The sequence below is a fragment of the Aptenodytes patagonicus genome, chromosome 2 (assembly GCF_965638725.1).
Source record: "Aptenodytes patagonicus chromosome 2, bAptPat1.pri.cur, whole genome shotgun sequence".
Taxonomy (NCBI): Eukaryota; Metazoa; Chordata; class Aves; order Sphenisciformes; family Spheniscidae; genus Aptenodytes; species Aptenodytes patagonicus.
Window position 1 is genome coordinate 12,232,913 of NC_134950.1, and position 19,058 is coordinate 12,251,970.

At 42.7% G+C, this 19,058-nt stretch overlaps 1 protein-coding gene across 12 annotated transcripts in view; it reads left to right on the forward strand.

Moving 5' to 3' along the window:
* The window catches only part of MTSS1 (MTSS I-BAR domain containing 1), a 131,025-nt gene that overhangs the window by 85,127 nt on the left and 26,840 nt on the right, over positions 1-19,058 (forward strand). For 11 of the 12 annotated variants that reach the window (XM_076329118.1, XM_076329113.1, XM_076329115.1 and 8 more), the window contains 3 exons: positions 9,930-10,014; positions 11,426-11,517; positions 13,260-13,334. In XM_076329118.1, the coding sequence (XP_076185233.1) occupies positions 9,930-10,014; positions 11,426-11,517; positions 13,260-13,334 (252 nt within the window). Of the gene's footprint in view, positions 1-4,759; positions 4,779-9,929; positions 10,015-11,425; positions 11,518-13,259; positions 13,335-19,058 lie in introns of those variants that run through there. The other variant, XM_076329123.1, reaches the window with a different exon arrangement.

The window sequence follows — 19,058 nt, forward strand, 5'->3', positions numbered from 1 at the left end:
AGTGTCTTGTATGCCGTGTTTGTAATGCCGTACACCCCTGCAGCTTCATTTGATCTTTTCTACAAGATGTGCTTTTTTATTTTTGTGAATCAAAGAACTCTTGAAGCTTTTCTCCTGCTGCACTCTTCATGGTTTAAGCAGGCACACTTTAAATGCAGCCTGACAGCGTAGATTGTTTGGAAGGATTTGTGGGATAAACAGGAGTTTGCCTGCGGAGCATGTGAATCTGTGCGTTCAAAGCAGCCAAAGATCTGGGGAGCACGGCCCTGTGCTTGTAAGCTGTCTCACCTGATCTGCATGCAGCCTTGTTCGTGTGTGAAGCTTGCTTTACTTGCTGCTTACAAGTAAAGGAGAAAATGCCCGTACCTTTTTAAATTCAAAAGTTTGAATTCAGAGTTTGCTGTGTCTTTCTGAGCACCTGTTTATTGAGTTTGTGGCCAAAAGCGCAAAGACCTCTGGTTTCTCTGCTTGGAGATGACTGTCCTCATTTCACTTACTGTAACAGGTGGAATATTACTTTTTTTTTTTTAAGCCGAGTTCAGTGTTGTGTATCAAATTCCTTCATACTGTGGGCTTAAGCGGCCAGCTGGTGTCAAACCCATGTGGTGACATTCTCTCTTGCTTTTTGTGAAAATTCATTATATTGTAGTAAGGTTGAGGAAGCTGAAAATAAGTGGGATGCTGCCAAAAAAAAAAAAAGCCTATCAGTGAGGACAAAACTAGTTAACTGTTTGAGAGCTGACCTGATGAACAGCACAACTGTCTTTAAATATAGCACTGGGCAAAATGAGCTTTGGGGCAGTCTGGATAACTGTAAACACTAGTGCCCTGGATTCTTGTTACCCTTTCGTTACCTGCCACTCGATTCAAGAGGTGTGCAGGTTCTCCGTGTGTCTGCTGACGAGGCTCCTGAGTTTGAGAAGTCTGCAAAGGTGGTGTGTTTTTAAGGCTTCTACCAAGCCAAGCTGAAATGAGTTTGGAGGCACACTAAATAAATCGGGGGGGGTGAGGTTAAGCCATGGATATTTCAATATGTATTTGAGACGATTTTCAATGGCCTTTGGAGCACACAGAGCAGCTGCCTTGAGAAAGTACCAGAAAGAGGATTTCGTGCTTTTTGAAGCGTCACCACCAGCATGCCCCCCATATACGCCAGTTGCAGTTAGAGATTGTTAACGCTGAGCAAAGGCACGAGGTTGCCCCAGCGAGAGGGAACCACGTCCCTGAATACCTGGGGCCGGGGCAGAGCTTCCCCTTGCGCCGAAGGACGAAAATGCTGTGCTCAGTGCTTAGGTGTGCATTGAGTCTTTTGATGGGTTGATGATGCTGTTATCTCTGTATAACTAACTGAAACATAATGGACTTTCTCTAAAATTTCTTGAACTGATGATTTCTTAAAGGGGGTTTAAATGATTTTTACCTCCCTTTATCCCTCCATGATCTTTCCCTCCGTTCACTAAGGAAGCATGCTCTGTTGAAAGAAGTGACGGCATGTAAAAATAGCACTGTCTTATTCTGCAGATCTGCTTGCTGTGGGGTTTCAGTTAGATCTGCTGACTTGGATTTTTAAAAAAAAATCTTTTCTTCTGCTTTTTGCACTTGCTTGTCCTGGTTGTGCTTGATTTTGTGCTTCGGAGGCAGCAGCCATTTGGTAGCTGAAATCCTTGCTGGACTGGGATCAGCAGCACAGGTGGTTGGGAAACCTGAGCTATGGAACTTCTGACTTTTGGGGCCAGAGGTGTTTGCAAGGCCAATAGCTAAACACGAAGAGGAGAGAGATACCTGTAGGCTTTTCACAGTCCCCGTGGAAGCTGCCAGTTCAATGTAAGCAGTGCGTGTTCTGCTGAACGTGCGGTGGAATTGCACTTGGTGTTCCAAGCCATTTGCTCTAAGTGTATTATCCCTTCCCCTCATTGAATATTGCTGGCGTCTAATCAGATTACATCACAGTTCATAGCTGTGCACAGACAAAATAAAGAGCTGTACTTCAGAAGAACATAAGGATCTTGAGTTACTGCCTTCTGCACACATCAGGTTGACATTAAGTGTTCATTTAGAGCCAGATTCATGAAGGTGTGGAGATCAATGGGTCTGGCTATCTAAATAGGTCTGAACCAGGTCTCCATCTTTTCGCCATCTGGAGCACGCAGTGGAGCATGGTCCTCGGTGCAGCGAGTATCCCTGGCTGATGGAGCCGGCCCTTAGATACCCCTCAGCTTGCGGCTCAGCTCTGGGATGTTGCACAGGTGAGGGGTTACCCCAAAATAGCACGCAGACTTGGCCTCACGTTCTTCAGGAATTACCTTTTCATTATAAAGACTCCTTTTTATTAGCGTGCTCCTTTTTTTTTTTTTTGGAGAGCAAACTTGATGACTCATGTTGCCTGCCTTTCTTAAGCCGTTAGCAGGTGTAGCATTTGGAGTAAAGCAGTTGGATCTGCTCAGATTAAGACCATTAGGTTTACGTAGCTATTCATGGAATGATTTCAGAAATACGTTCGAGTATAAATTTGAAAAGAAATGGGGGAAAGGTGTGGACAATATTAGTGGGCATAGCTTCGTTGTGAGTACAGATGTTTAGCAGACTCTGTGTGTTTTCAGTAATGAAATTATTTGTATTCCAAAGAATAAAATGTAAATAACGGCCCTTGGAAAACACAAGTGTGGTATTTGCTCTTCTAAGCAAATCTGTTTCTAATGATGCTTTATTTTTGTGGTATTAAAACCTTGATGCAGAACTCTGGGTTCATGAAAACAAGCAGCAAGCACCTGTGAGGAGGGATGGATATTAATTCTTGAAAGAAATCTCCAGAAGCAAAACACTGCTGTCTGTGCTGGCAACACCGTTTATGAAAGGGAGAGGAGGAGGGACCAAGCCAGCTTGCACTCCTGACACAAACATGCTCGAACTTGAGGCTTTTGTTACTGGGAAGCACTTCTGCCTGGACTTTTACTGCTCTCTAACAGGATGTCACGGTTCAGTGATGCATTTTGTGTCTCTTACAAGTTTCTGAATCAATGACAGACTTGTTAGTGTCTCCAAAACTGAATCGATGCATCCTACAATAACTTAACTTAAACCTTCCCAAAGCATTTTCAGCCACCTGTGTGTGTGACATCCTCTTTAAAAGCAGAGGGCCACAGGTGAGCTTTTCGGCATGCCCTGAAGGCTGACTAGACCCAAACTGTCCAAAGATCATAGCAGGGCTGGTTCATGGCCATATTTAATATGTCAGACAGATGGCGTAGTGACCTCCGTGTGCATGGGTGAAATTCTGACCCTGCTTGTTTAATGGCAATGCTCGTATTGACTCCCATGGGGGGAGGATTTTGCCCAGTGCTCTGCTAGGAGAACAGCTAGGGTAAGCAAAAATGCTGCTGAGCAGAGGAATAAGCTAGATCAGAAGAAGTCATAAGAGCTTTCTTGCATGTTTGTTAACATACTGACTGGAACATGGTCATAGTCTGTTTTAAGAACTTCCTAAAGCTGGCGGTTGCCAGAGCAGGCTGTGGGCTAGGGATGGCTCAGGCTTCCTGTTCCTTTTGCTTCTTCACTGCTTTAACTAGCTGCCACTCTTCTTAACTCTTCTTCCTCCTTTAAAATCAATGCAAATGCAATTTGAGATCCTGCCTGTCTCATCCATGAACAATTTTCTTCTGCAAAAGAGAAAATAAACCACCTACCACATTTTCTTCTCAGGATTGTCTGGGACTAGCAAATGTGACAACTTCACATCAGGTCTCTAGAAGTATGTTTTCCAAGTAATTTACCCGAAGGGGTGCTCGACTGAGCATTGCAAGTTCCTTTGCAATGACAACCACAGAGATGCAGTACATGACAATGGTCTGCCACAGTTGTTTTATTAAATTTGGTTAATCTAAAATCCTTAGGTGAGTTTGACCTTGAATCTGCATTTGTTGATCCAGTCTTCTCTGAAAGATGTCTAAATTAAAACTTTTTTTTAAAATTACTTCAGGAAATAGTTTTTAGCTGATTCTGAGCAACAACTTTCAGAGACTATGCCAAGCGCTGCTCAGAAAGTCTCTTAGTAGCTGTAGGAATAAGGGTGTCCTGTTTTCTTTTCCTGGCTGGTAGATGCTGAACATCCCTCTGTTGTCTGCAGTTCTTGATGTGTTTTTCCAACTTACAAGGCTTACCTGGAGGCCGTTGACACCCTGAAACATAAAGTGCTACCATAGCTCTATTTTCAGGTTTCTGTCCCAGTGGTAATGCTTACAACCTCTGTGCTGGTCACTTTTAGGCAAAAGCCCTCCTTTTTTCCCTGTCTGCTGTAACACCCTGGCACTGATCCCATCATCCTTGAGTTTCACGGAGGCATCCGCGTAAACAGTTTTGCAAGATCAAGGTCCATGCCCCACGTAATCAGTGATGGAAACTGCTTGCTCTTCCAACAGCATGATTTTGGATAAGGGTTGAGTAATGACCTTTAACTTAAAATGTCTTACTGTTAGTCATCCTGTCATAGCCTCCGTGTTCAGAGCTGTGTTTAATAATCTAGCCTCTGTTCCGCTCCTGCTTTAATCTTTGCTCAAAAATGGAAACCTCTTCTGATAACTTTGAAATTACAAAAGTATTACACCCATTTTTTCATCATTCTCTCCCTTTTGGGAAAGAGGGAAGTAGCTGGCACATTTGGACTCCGCCCTTGAAGATAAAGATGAGCTCGTTAGTAAGTTGGAACCTTAAAGGCACTTCCTGAAAGGCAGTCGTCATCTGAGCCTTCTGGGGTTGCTCAACAGTGAAGTGAGAGGAGGAAGGTAAGAGGTTGATTGTAGTGCATTGTTTGGAGTATACAGAGGCTGTGCAGTTGTACAGCTGCACTTTTCATCAAATAATCATTTCCTTGATATATGATCATTATTAAATACAAACATAATGACTCCAGTATAACAATTGAGTCTCTTTCCTACAGTCTCTCCCTGTTGTCTCTCTGCAATGTTGAATTACAAGCAAGCATCGAAAGAAAATAATTTGTGCCATTTATGCCGACTCATTGTAGTGTCGTGGTCCACAGGCTTTTGTTTAATTATCTTACATGAAGAAGGTTTTTGGTCTTTTACAGGCTTAGGCAGGAATAGGGAGAAGCAGGGAAGGTGAGAGCAAAAGCACGTTTTGCCTCACAGAGTTGCCTTTTACTTATGAGACATAAAGCTGATGTTATCACCCACTTTCTGATCAAATTTGACAGGAGCATTTTGTTAAGCCACTTTCTTTGAGTGGGAATTCTGATGAATACGGCTCTTGTCTCCAGTTTCGAAGCATGTCTTTACACCGTTCCCAAGCATTGTTTGCCTTAATGGATGAATTATTGTAGTATGTCAGAGAAGCAGGTAATTCACAGCCTCATTTTATAAACTGAGAGCCCAAGGCACAGTAGTTTAACTTGCATAGCTGCAGAGCAGTGAATGGAGCCCAGGTCACACACCCAACGTACTCTTGGTTTGATGAAAAGTTTGCTAATGTGGCCTCAGTATTTCTTTTCAGGAAGTTATAGCTACTGGAGAATGTCATGACTTTTTGCCAGGGACCTGCTTGGAAGTGAAGTGGAGACGGGCAGTGCTTTCAGCATACTCCTGATGCACTTCTGTTTCAGATGCTTTTTTTGCCACCAAGTCTGTGTGTTGATAGCACTGAAAAAGGAGTTATCTCCACTTGGTCTTCTGCCTGCCTGGCTCATGGCTCTGTCCTTGAGTAAGTGGGCAGTCGGTCACTGACGGAGCTGGTCTTTTTGAAAAGATAAACTGTAAATTAATCTGAAGGCTGAAGCAGGCTTTGTATGACTGTGGCAGAGCCCAGTGCAATAAACTTCTTATCAGATTTTGAATACTCAGCTGCATAGCCAATACCAGGACTTGCACACACATTAACGTTGCTTGTAAGATCCATCTCTGTTTGCAGAGTATGCACGTTGTCCACCTGCTCCTTCTGTGAGTAAACTACTACTGTAACATCAAACGATAATTTATATAAAGCATATGTTACTCTTGTTCACTAAGGCTGTCTGGCTGAGATTGGGTAAAAGAAGCAAATCCAAACTACCGTCCCTTGTTATATTTGGACATTTTCAAACCACTGCAGTGGTACAAAATGGTTCCCTTCTGCCAGTTTGTGTAGCCAGCTGATCCCAGTCCTTTGGAAACAGGAGCATCAGTGCAGTTCTGCTGGTGGGAACCAGCCCTTGCAGAAACCTGCTGACAGTTGAGATAAACCCTTTGCACCACACATGTTCCTGGAAGGACTGCTGAATGCATTGGTAATGGCCATGGTGCTCCAACTCAATAAATTAAGGGGTGGTGAGAGGCCTGTATTTAATTTTTTTTGCTTTCTCAGGAAGCATTTTGATTCTTCACAGATAATATAGTTGGGAACAGGGAGGTAAAGCTCTGTTTAACTCTGGTGTTGTTGGAGTACTTAATAGGTTAAGGAGGAGCAGTGGGACTCAGGCATGGGAGGAGATGGGCTGGTACTGTCCTTCCTTCAGTCTGGTGGCTGATTTTTAACAAGGGATTGCTGAGGCACCCCCAAAACGCAAATTGTTAAGGCATATCTGAGGAGGTGATCCTTTCTGAAATGTGGCTGCTGCTGTTTCGGCATCCAGAAACTCTGCAGGAGGTGTATCCGTACCTCCGTGGGCTGTCTCACTTGGGTAGGTATGTAGGGACGCTTGGACATGGTTCTTGGCTCTGCTAATTGAGTGAGTGCCAAAATTAAAAAGCTTCTTGTCTCTTGCAAAGGTTCTCTCTCCTACAGTTAATTAGACACCAGTAACATTAGCTTTTAAATGGGAATTGGAAATGCATAGTGACTTTATTGTAGCAGCGTGCGTTGGACGGAGACCGGTTCCCCTTTGCTGCGGCTGAAGCTGCTGGCTCACAAGAGCGTTTCAGTGCGCCCCGGCCACCTGCCCCCCTCAGCGCTTGATGCACCACGTGTCCATTAGCTGCTGGGCGCGTGGTGAGATGGCAGCGGGCTGCGAATGAGAAGGCTTTCAGGAATAAAAACAAAGCTCGCTCCTGTCTGCGTCCAACAGCATTGTAAGCCTTGTGGCAAGAGGCTGAGGGGAACTCTTTTAAATGGTCCTATAGCAAGAGGAGCAGAGAAGGCAGCTGGAAAGACCGTATAGGGGACGTGTGTTTGCTGCAAGCGTTATGTTGATATTTTGCGGTACTGCAGAAATCTCATTTTCAAGGTAGTTAAACTTGGCTTATTCTGAATTCAGTTTATTGTAAACTCAGTTTATTTATCAATAAACTCAGTTTATTGATTGTAGCAAGTTACGATTTTGCAGAGGAACAGGAATCCTTTCTTGTCATAGCCATTTGGAGCAATCATGTTCCGCAGCACTTTGGTTTTAGGCAGGCTGAGTTTATAATTTAAGTGCTGTTTGGGAGGGATTTACACTCTTTAGGAAGGGCTGAGCAGCGCCTTTCAGAGCCAGTGGTTGGCAAGAGATGCTGCTTTGGGAGTTTAAATCACCTCACTGACCCTCGCCAGCGCCGTCTGACTCCCTGCACACCTCAGTACAGGATGTTAAAACGGAGCCTCGTCAGCCCCGACCCACTCCCCGCAGCCCTCCCTGGGTCCACACTGACCGAGCCGGGGCACTGGCTCAGCCCTCCCAAACTTTCCAACAGTACCCCTCATTCCCCTTCCCAAGCAGGGTCCTAAACCCATCTTTTGCAACACATTGTTTCCAGAAGGGGCATTAAAAACATCTCAAATCCTTTTTTCCCCTTTTCCTTCGCTTTGTTATAGTAGTCTTTATTCACAGAATAAAATTAACACCTCATACTTCCACGCTCTTGTAAACACTTATGGATAACATGAAGTTTCAAAAGGTGGGAAGAACCAGTAACCCCCCCTCATCCCCAACCAGTTGGGCTTGGTTCTTTTTCCATGGATTAACCTTTTTTCCCAGGCTTTATTTATTTTGTTGTGGGTTTTTTTTAAACAAGCGCAACTACCAATATATAGACCTAACTTTGTATAGCTGTTTTGCTGACCTTGCCCATCCATCTGTACTGTGTGTTGAGGGGATATATTTATACTTTGGTTATTGGGGTTTCAGTTAATATTTTGTTACCTTGCAATTTAATATTAATAGTAACTGACCCTTGTTTCCTAGTCTCCAAAACACATGGTGCCTTATTTCCTACTTATTGTTCTGAAACGACTCTTCCTTTTTTCATATAATGGGCTTAGGAAAGCAGTGTCACTTAACCATTGCCAGTTCTTAATATTCCAGTATTTCAGTGAGTTTTCAACCTGAAAAACCTGCCTTTTGCTTAAACTCGATTGGGAATTGTGCTGGTGATGGCCGTGGAAGTGTTCAGTTCATTTCTTCATCTCTGCCATTGGAGTTGTGCCGCATTAAGCTCTGAGTTACTTTTATTTGGCAGTGGCTCCGAAGAAAAATGCCCATGTTTTGGGACGGATACTCACTTTTTGTTGTGGACATTGTCCTCTTCCTCCAGTTGCTTTCTCTCCGTTACGCCTTTCCCCATCTTCTGTATTGCTTTTCGAGTTACCAGAGTCTATTGCAGCTTGTGCAAGTGCAGCATTGCCAGAAGAGATGGGTCCGGGTCCAGGCTGGAGTCCGTATGCTTTTCCCAGGCACCCGTACGCAGCGAGGCTACAGCTCTTCAGTGTTACCAAATAATATTATTTCAAAAGCTCCTTATAAAAACATGAGTAATTGGGCAAGTGACAAAGGACTTTCTGTTTATCTTTTTGAACAATGGAAAATACCAAATAGCCACAATTTGTTCCAGTTATTTAGTGTCTTTGTTCCAGAGCCATTTCGTGGGCACAGGATTTAATCCTGCAAGAATGCAGGAAGATAGTGACTTGTTTTCATGCTTAAAAAAGAAACAAAATTATTAAAATTTTCAGGTTTCTTTACTAGGAAAGTATTTTTTACTTGCGCAATACCATTTTTAAAGCCTAAGGAAGATATTTTACTGTATATTACAAGTCTAAGGTTATTTTAATAATCAAATGAGACTTTTAAATAGATGCTAATATCTTTGCCGTTCCAGAGAATGCTACAGTTTGGAAAAACTTTGTACAAAGGTTGATGTTTGTACCCTGAGAATTTGGGTTGCAAATAGGAACTAAGCAATTATCAAAACTAACACTAACCAAAACAAAATTATATTGAAATTTAATAGGCTGATCAAAGCTGGTAGTGCTGATTAAAGTGGGAAATGGTGGAATGTGGGCTTTTAAAGGGGAAAACTTCAGAGGAGGAACACTTGCAAAAAATTATTCTTGCTGTCATGCAGTTGTCGGAAACCGAGATGAGGGTATAGAGCAAATAGTGCCACCTTCTGGCAATGTAATGAAAACATATGAGTGATCTGAGATGGCAGGTACTTGGGATCCACTGATGGTATGTGTCAGTGATGTATGAGGCCATATATAGGATTAGTTACATATTCTGGAGGAGCAAAATCCTTTTGAGGCGTTGGGTCTAAAGAATCTAGATATGGGAAAATTGGATCGAATCCCCTAGGTTTACTTCCAAAATGTGGAAATAAACTGTCCGTAGATGCCTACCTGCTTTCCAGCTTTGCTTCTTGTCTTTTGACATCTCAAACCCTTTTTTTTTTTAACTATTCTGCCAAGGAGTTTGGCCTCATGGCACATAAAGCTGCTGGGAAGAACTGTGTTTTAATCGTGTTTAATTGTTCAGTTCTGGTCTCTGGATGAACAAAGATTAATCTCTTCCCAAGGTGGTAGATATCCCTGAGGTCCGCCCAGTTAATAGCCTGGTCGATCCTGCTGTTACTATGAATCTGTTTTACAGTTGCTCTGGAAGACCTGGCACCTGCCTTCTGGTTGACATGCCTACACCACAGGCAGGAATCTCATCAGGGGTCTCACCTGCCTCGTGTTTTGTTTTTCAGGTGGTACCAGAGAGATTGGGTCTGCTCTCACCAGGATGTGTATGAGGCACAGAAGTATAGAGTCCAAACTGCGGCAGTTCTCAAGGTGAGTGGCTCTGTACCTGGCCCAGAGCTTGAGGTTCGTCTTTCATTTGCTACTGGGGAACACCTAAAGCTGTTCACCAGCATTGGCTTTCCAGCTGCTCTCTGACCACGTCACTGAGAACAGCAGGTGTTTTCTCCTCCGCAGCACACTAGGTGTTGTGAACATGCAGGGTTTCACTGCATGTGGAAGTGGTGGAGTCCCCATCCCTGGAGGTATTTAAAAGACGTGTAGATGAGGCGCTTAGGGACATGGTTTAGTGGGCATGGTGGTGTTGGGTTGACGGTTGGACTCGATGATCTTAGAGGTCTTTTCCAACCTCAATGATTCTATGATTCTATGATTCTATGTTCTGGGGACTGGGCTTGTCACCTCAAATCACTCTAAATGCTGCAAATTCCCACTGTCGGTTCTGTTGCTCGGTGCTGAGCAGGCAGCTGCTGATGTGACCGACCTGTCTTTGTTTCAGGACTTTAAGCTTTGTCACTAAGTTTTAAAGCAGCAGCAAGTGTTGTGCTGCTTCCTCCGCTTACTGGAGAGCCCAAATAGCTTGCGGCCAAGAGAGAAACTTTCAGCAAACAAGTATGGAAAAGGCAAATTCTCTCATCCCCTTTTTGCAGTTAAAGTTAGACTGTAGAGGTGATGGGAGAGGATTAACTCATGTGTAAGCTGTGCTATACATAAAAAACCTACTTCTGTAGTAAGTAGTAGTTTGCACATGTGCCTTTTTTAATCAGACTTAAAAGTTATACTTCACCTGAGGTGAACCACCATTTGCCTGATGACCTGGGATGTTTTTTCCCTTTTAAAACAAAGATATTTGTGAAATTGGCTGTGAAGAGACAACTTTCGTGTCTAGTTAACCCAGAGTTAGCTATTTAAATGATTTGATTCCAATCTCATTAATTAGTGGAGCATTACTAGTGCTGTATCATGGACTCCACTGGTGAGAGATGAAGCACATCGGTGGGCAGGATGTTGTTCGCTTGTACAACTGCTCTGTCTTCTTGTGCGTATACATGTGTTATTTAAGTTTATAATCTTCATGGCTGCATGAACCTTTCCGGTCTCCGGAGTATCCATTTAAACTGCTCTTTGTGTGACAGATGAGTAGGATCCAACTGTTTACATTGGCCCTGTTTCGGGTCACTCCTGTGGTTTACACTCTGTTCCTCACTGTCCTGAACTTCTGCGCAGTAATTCTGGTTATCCTGTGATGTGGATTTTTTTTAATCCAGTCCTTTCTTTTGCTTTCTCCAGCGTAAACATTTTTATGTTCTGATATTTACATTGTGACACTGGTAGCTGTCGCAGCAAAAAGTAAAAATACTCCAATATTGACCTTGGCTCTCTATATAAGAATAGGGGCATCTGCAGGATTTGATTGCTCTTTGTGTTTTTTCAACAAAATTAGTGCTTTAATTGACTGTCTGATAAACCCACTTCAAGAACAGATGGAAGAGTGGAAGAAAGTGGCCAATCAACTGGATAAAGACCATGCAAAAGGTAGTTACAGAGGAAGAATTCTTTAATAGTAAGATTGTAATATCAGCTTTTCTTCCTCTTTTCATGTTTGTACTGGGGAACTAAATGACGTGCTTAAATATGTTTAGCAACTTTTCTCTTCTAAAACACTCCTCTCCCAAAGTGCCTAACAAATTTTTAACCCTTTCATATACATTTTGAAGGTTTAGTTTGCAGGACCCCAAGGGATGGGTTGCTTTTCTAGACTAGTAAGCAGTGACTAGTTTTAACTTTGTTAGCCCACTCTCAGTGTATGATCTCCAATAGTGCTGAGGATTGGGGATGCCGCATCTATTCCTGCAAAGCCACAGGGTGTAGTTAAAAGCTAACTGTAAGATCATGTCATGTCTCAGACATAGCATCCTCCAGAGAATGTACAGCCCTGTAAAACATTCAGCATCATTATTTTATATCTGATGCGATACAGAAATGTGCACCTGGGGAACAGGAAAGCTGTGTCGTTGGGCATGGGATTCTCAGAGCTGTAGTGCTGATGACGGCTCCAGAGGCTTTCCTCAGGGAATGAGCAGGAGGCAGCAAAGTCTTGCACAGCAAGAGCATGTTGGTAGATGCTTTTGGCTTTGCAAAACTTGTATTGGGGATGATGGCCCTCTAGCACAGGTGCTGAAAGCAGGTTGCAGTTCACCACTGACTTTTGAAAATTGAAGACTTTTGCTATGTCTGAAAGAAACAGCATCACCATATTTTATTTTGGGGAGGGTGAGAACTGATGGGAAGGAGTGTGCTTGCCTCCAAAAGAGGATTTGCTTCTTGCCCCACTATTACTGTGGTCAAATAGAAGCAGCTAAATCAGCAGCTCTTGAAAAAACTTCCACCTTGTGCTGCGGAGAGCGTTAAGCAGGTAATGAGCAGGAGGGAGGAATCACCGGGGTTCCTGCAGGTAGGGGTGACCCTGGCCAAAGTGGCAGTGAGATTGAGGGTTTAGTGGGTAGACTTGGGTGTTGCGGGTGCAGTTGACCCCGTTACAGTTCCTGTGCCCGCCACCAGCCTGCTTCTGTTTTTCCATCCATAGAAGAGTAATAACATTGACCTCCTTTGTTAAAGTGTATGTGTATATGTATATACATGCATACATGCATTTTATCTTTTTTTTTTTTTTTTAAAGTATTAGTTTTCATATCTGGTACCTTTAGTATGCCTGGACTAGAGGTGGAATATTTTGTTCTGGGATTTTAATTCTCCCGGGATTTGCAGCTCATCTGAAAATGAGGACAACCGCAGTGTGCTCCACTTCATCAGAAAGAGCTGGCAATGTGACCCTTCCTTGGGCAAAGTTTTAGCACCCTCTCCCTCTGCCTGACTCTCATGCTGGAGAGGGATCACAGGGTATTCTCTGCCTTGCCATTTCTGGATACTTGTTTTTGAACACAGATGTTTCGAGAAACCTGTCATCTCTGTTTTCCATTCCTGAGAGTGGATGAGTCTCTGAAATGAAAAGCACTCTGATTTTGTACTGTGTTCTCAGTTGTTATTTCTGTAAAGGCTTTGTTTATTTGGGAAAGATTTTGGTACATGAATGTGCTCACACCCTAAAGTGTTATATTAAGCCAAATGTATAGGCGCTACAAAATGTGAGTTCTAAGTCGCTTTGATTAATAGTAGCTGTCCTCTTAAAATTTATAGTCTAATGTCTTTAAACATAGCCTTTTCTGTGAAAAACATTCATTTTGACTTCAGGTATAATAGAGACTGTGTTTTTTTAGAATACAAAAAAGCCCGCCAAGAGATAAAAAAGAAATCGTCTGACACACTGAAGCTACAGAAGAAAGCAAAGAAAGGTACTTGCTTCATACTTGTACTGTTAAAAACCTTTTGTGCTGTGCTCATTGACAAAGATTGAACAGCGATAGGACTTTCTATTGTAATAATTCGGTCCCCTGTAATGTATTCCTGGTATGTACTTGAACACTAGGGTACAATTACTATGTGTCATTTAAATCATGTTCTGAAGCTGCCGTCTAATGTTCTTGTACAAAAGCCTTAAAACTGTTTTTACAAAGTCAATCATGTTTTAAAATAGAGCGCTTGCTGCTAACTTATTCCTGTTAGGAACATTGACACTGTAACATGACTTGTGCAGATACCTGTAAAATTTTCTAGAATCTTTTGGAATAATATAAAAAAAAGCCATTATGTAAATGTTCTGTAACTATTAACATTTTTCAATGTTCTCCCTTTCTCTACCACCTTTCTTCTGTTTCTTTTAACAGCCTGTAATCTCCTAAACCTTACGTTCTTTCTCAGAGTGTGAGAAGGTGGCATGGGTTGTTGTCAGGGGGAGGGCACTTGGCAACCATAGAAAACTAAAGATGAGTAAGAAAAGAAAGGGAGTTCTCCACAAAGGCAATCTGTCTTTTTTAGCAGCTGAATCTCATGCTCCTGTTCCTCTCCCACCACCATCTTGTCACAGGAGTTTCATCATCATGTTAATGGAAACGTGCATCACTGATAGCTGCAGCATTGCCATCACTAAGGGTTTTACTTGGCCAAGTGCAAACCCCACCAAGCTTTGGAAAAATGACACGGAGCTTGTCCAGAAGCAGACTTTCTGGTTCCCTTTCCTGGCACTGGGCTCTTCCCAGCCGGGTAGGAAGTGTGCTTTGAGCAGCTCTCAGCCTGCAGGTTGTAACTTGTGCTTCCCCTCCAGCCTAAAAACTGTGAGCCCAGGGACAAGCAAAATGAATGCTGGGGCGGGGAGTTTCTTGAACTTTTTAAATTGTGTAAGTGTTATCCGGAACAGGTGAGCCGTCTCTAACTGTCCTTCCTAATAGGTGAGTCAATAATTACGCTGGTAGAAAGCCGCATGACTAAAAAACTGCTCTTGAGTTTTAGCTGACTTTAGATGAGGGATGAGGGAGGGAGAGATGGAAGCCAGCAAGAGGGAGCTTAGCTCAGTAGGCTCTGTGTGTCTGTCCGTGGAAAAGTTTAGTGTTTTAAATCAGAATGGTCATCTTTAGGGGGACATGACTTTTTGTGATAAGATTTTATTTTTGGGTGATGCATAAACATGTTTCTCATTTTGTGTGACAAATTGTCTGACTTCAGACCAATAGCTTTAAAGAGTCTGTGATACTCCCTCTGTTTCTTTTCCTTTCTTCCCTCATTTTCTGGTCTCATCGCTTCTTGTCCCCGTGTGATACAAACAACCCCTCCGTGCATGGTAGGTGAGAGCTGAGAAAAGCATGTCCGTGATCTGGGAAGAAGGAACCATTTTTTGAACCTGTTTCTATGAATTGACAGCTATCTGGCTCCATCTCTCTTTTATCCTGCTTCTGAGTATTGAATAAATCAATCTGCAGTCTTGGAGGAGGAGACAGCATTGTCTGTAAGGTGGGAAGAGGAGAGGGAAGCACTTAAAGCCTTCTGGAAAAAAACCCACTGTTCTCATACTGCAGATGCCACTGTAGGTGTCTGTCAGCAGTGGTTAAAGCAAGTGGACTTTCTCCTTGGATTTTCTGGGTTCCTGTCTGCCTCCCCAAATGTATGCCATGTCTAGTGATGAGGGTCAGCACACTGGTGTCTTGTCCTCCTTCAGGATTAAACATCTCTGAGCGGGGAGTGGAACAGGCCTCATTTTGCTATCATTTTTATAGCAGCCATGCTATGATTGAAGACTTTTTTTTTTTAAATGTCATTCCCTTGATTAATTTTGCTGTTATGACATGCTTTTGGAGTTGTCAGTGAACCTGCTGTATTTCTGTGCTGTATCCCTCAGAACTGCTGTCACATGCATGGTATTTGGGTCCAGAGCACAAACCCAATGGGACTGAGGTGGGGTTAAAGCTGGTCGCAGAGGGACGCGTATGGGGAAGGTGGAAGCAATGAAGGCTCGCAGGTAGCCAGTACAGGGGAAAGGAGGAGCTGCAATATTTTTGAGGAGCTGAGAGTTGTTCTCACAGCCCCAGGGGAGGAGAGATGCAGTGAGGTGCTGAGGCTCATACGGATGTGAGAATGAATGCCCAAAGCTGCTGGCCCTGTGGGTTCCCAGCACGAGTGGGTGGGAGGTGGGAGGAAGTTCACCCTGTCTTCTTGCAAGTTATCTATAGTGCTAAAATATAGAAGAAAAAAAAGTAGATGCTTTTTCCCTTCTTTGCCTTTTTGATCCCTACCTTGAAGGAATAAAGCATTGGTCTGAGTGCAATGTCAAATGTTGTTATGAAAACTTTTTTGTATGTACCCACCTTGACAGGTCTGTTTAATGCGCTACACAGTGAAGTGTGTTGTTGTTGCTGTCACTGAGGGATAAAAAAAAAATCAAGAAGGGGTTTATTTATAAAATGATAAAGCTGCAGAATTGATTCTGCTTTAGGTCACAAATGAGATTTGAACTACGGGCAGGGAAGCTCTTGGGTGAAACTGTCCTGGCAGGCATGTGGCCAAGTGCATGAATGTCTTACTGTGTCTTCAACTCTCCTGTTTCCCTGTTGCTCAGACTTACTTTTTTTGTTCTGTTCTTCCTCAAGCAGGACCTGTCCCTTTGATTTTTCTGTAAAGTTACTGACTCACTTATGGGAAGTCTAAAACAACCAATTCATTCCCTTCCTAGTGCTTGTAAGAATATTTTTGAATTAACCTTATGATCGTCTGTGGGCAAGTGAGATGTTTGCTGAATTCTGGATTTGCTTAAATACTGTGCATGCTACTAAAAACGTCCTTCAAGCTTTTTCTGCTGTGACTGGATGGGAAAGTGGTTTTCTTCTGCTTTGGGTAGCTTCTGATCTAGGAACTCAAATATAACCCTCTACTTTTCTCATTCATGTCATGGCAGTGGTGTCCTCTCTCCCTGCCACATCAGGCTGCAGAGGCTCCCTCTCGTAGCCAACAGCTGCAGCATGCGTAGCAGCTCCTTGCTCCTTGCCTGCATCCCAAGGATGTTTGGGAGAAAGGGCCATGGGCTGCGTGGCTTGTCCTGGCAGGAGCTCTACAGGTTGGGCACCCCACCTTAGCGCTAAGGGGCTAAATATGTTGGGGTTTGCCTGTTCTCTGGCTTGTGCATGGTCTGTTTGTTCTGGTTCCTTGGGGCCAAGTTGAAAGTTCAGGCAGGGCATTTAAGATCATTTATTAGAAATTACGTTTGCAGAGTAGGTGTGTTAATTGCAGTAAAGGTGTTTCCAAAGCTTGAAGTGATGGGGAAAACACCAAGCTTTCCAAACAAAACAAAAAGGTGTTAGGGGTCCTTTTTGGAAGTTTGCTAGAGTATATCTGGGAAAATGACAAGTCTGTGTTGTAAATGAAGGTCTTGCATTTCAAAAGACCTTACAGGGATAATTTTTATTCTTTTTGTTGTCTTTGACTATTAAAAAAAATAAAAATCCATATGAAGTCTAAATATATGTAGTCTAAATAGGTTCCTGGTGCACCTCCCAGATCCATGAAGTCCCTGGGGCTGTCATGGTGATCTTCAAGGTGCATCCTTTTCCTTACACCCTTGTTCCCAAGGGGAACAGGCTGGTAGGGCATGTTGCCCACCCCAGCGTTGAAACTTAGCTCTTGTCTGAACAGATGAAGCTACATAGTGCATGGAACTGCATGCATCTTCTAAATTGCTCTTTGTTTTCAGACAAACATTGGACATCAGAAGTCAGCCCAGCTAACCTGAGTCAGCAGAATAATTATGCATATATTTAAAATAAATTCCATGTTTAGGTTTCTGCTGAGTCAAGGCCTCATAAGTGGATCCATAGCTGCTAGAAGCTGTTGATGCTATATTGAATTCAGAGGAGAGACAGCAGCTGTGGCTCTGCATGTAACCATTTTGTAAGGTTAACAAAATGCATGATTCTTAGTTTAAAAAAAAAACATCAAGTGACTAACTTAAAATATAACTGAATGTATATGTAAAATCTGGAGTGCATGTTGGCTTTATTTTCTCTGTTTTAGCTTGGCTATTAATGATTAACTAGACAGGTTTCCCTTCTGCCTGTAACTTGACTGGTAGGTTTCATTTTCAGGTTCTTCATATGACACTGTGTGTGAGCTTTGAGGAAAATCTTTAAATCTAAGCGGATTTGTGAAAAGGAGTAATATGTAATGCTCCCAATAATATAACGTGTTAATGTGAAAACTAAGTTTTATCTCTAAACCATTCATAGAAGTTTCTGCAGAGTGCCCTTAACATTCAGTACAACATTTCATCTTGTGTCCCATCAACGTTGAGTAACCAAACTCACAACCTCTACTTTTGAGTATGCAGCAGTTTTGGAAAGTATTCTTACTTTTAATGAAGTTGAGAGAGTAGAACATGATTATTAATTTACTGTAATACTGCCAAAAGTGCTTTTTCTTCCCCTCCTCCTGATTAGCAAAGTTGACCTGTTTGTGTTTTAGAGCCTTTGCAGCTGTTTTTGTGTTACACTCTGGTATTTGAAACTGTAATATTGTTATACTCCTCTCAAGGATGATTGCGCAAACCCTGTCACTCTTAACTGAAAAACATAAAGCTCTTCAATGTGGTTATAACTGAAGAACATCGCAGTTCTTAAAGCAAATACTGACCTTCTCATTCAAGTACTTTGCACTCTTTCTATACTTGGCAAGTGCCCTGTCTGGAGTAGCAGGCTGGGGAGGGAGGACCCCTGGCCAGACCCTTTCTCCGCCAGGAGATAGCCTTGTTTCTCTAAATTGATCAAGTGTGGCATGATGACTGAAGTGAGAGCCAGGACTCACTGTGGAGTCAGTATGATACAGCTCAGAAGGAGAGAAGCTAATGAGCAAATTATCCTTATCTGTTGCAGGGAAAAAATCCTGTGTGGATGAGGCTGTGGTGCCTGCAGGGGTTTTTTTGGTGTTTTTTTTTCTCTACCCCCTACCCCCTGCCCCCTGCAAGCTTATAATGTAAGCTCCACTTTATAAAAATTCAGTGAAGGCATGTTGCAAAATCAGTGACCAGAGATGATACTTTGATTTATTTTCATTCCTTGGGTTTTGAATGCCTCTTGCTAGTTCCCCTCTTTTTGACAGCAAGCCAGGTTTATTGCAAAACTTTATATATAAAGTTTTTTAATTAAAATACGCATATCGTGGTTAATCTTTTTGATGTTCTTCCACATTGCATCAGCAATTAGTTTTTCATTTAATTAACAATCTATTAATGTAATTGCAGTAGAGAACATCAAAAAGCGCTGTGGTTACTAACGCAGCACCCACCTAGAGTTTTGCAAGTTCGAGTTCCCTCTTCCCTGCGAGGGGATGAGCTTTGTGCCACCTCATCAGCTTGACCAGAGTTTGACAGTTGTCTGTGTTGTGCACTTTCTCTGAAGCATGGGTTAACATGTTCTCACCTAGGAATCTGCAAGCTAAACAAAGTTCCTAAACTGTTTTAAGTCTCTTAAAATAAAACTGTATGGTAAATAACCGGGAGTTTAACTTGCAACAGCTCATCAGGAAGCAAAGCTAATGTGTTTGTCTTTATCGGCAACGGAAGAAGTCAAAATAGTCTAGTCCAAACTGCTCGCTCTCTTGTCTTGGCACTGATGATAATGTCTAAACTCTAGGAATGCTGG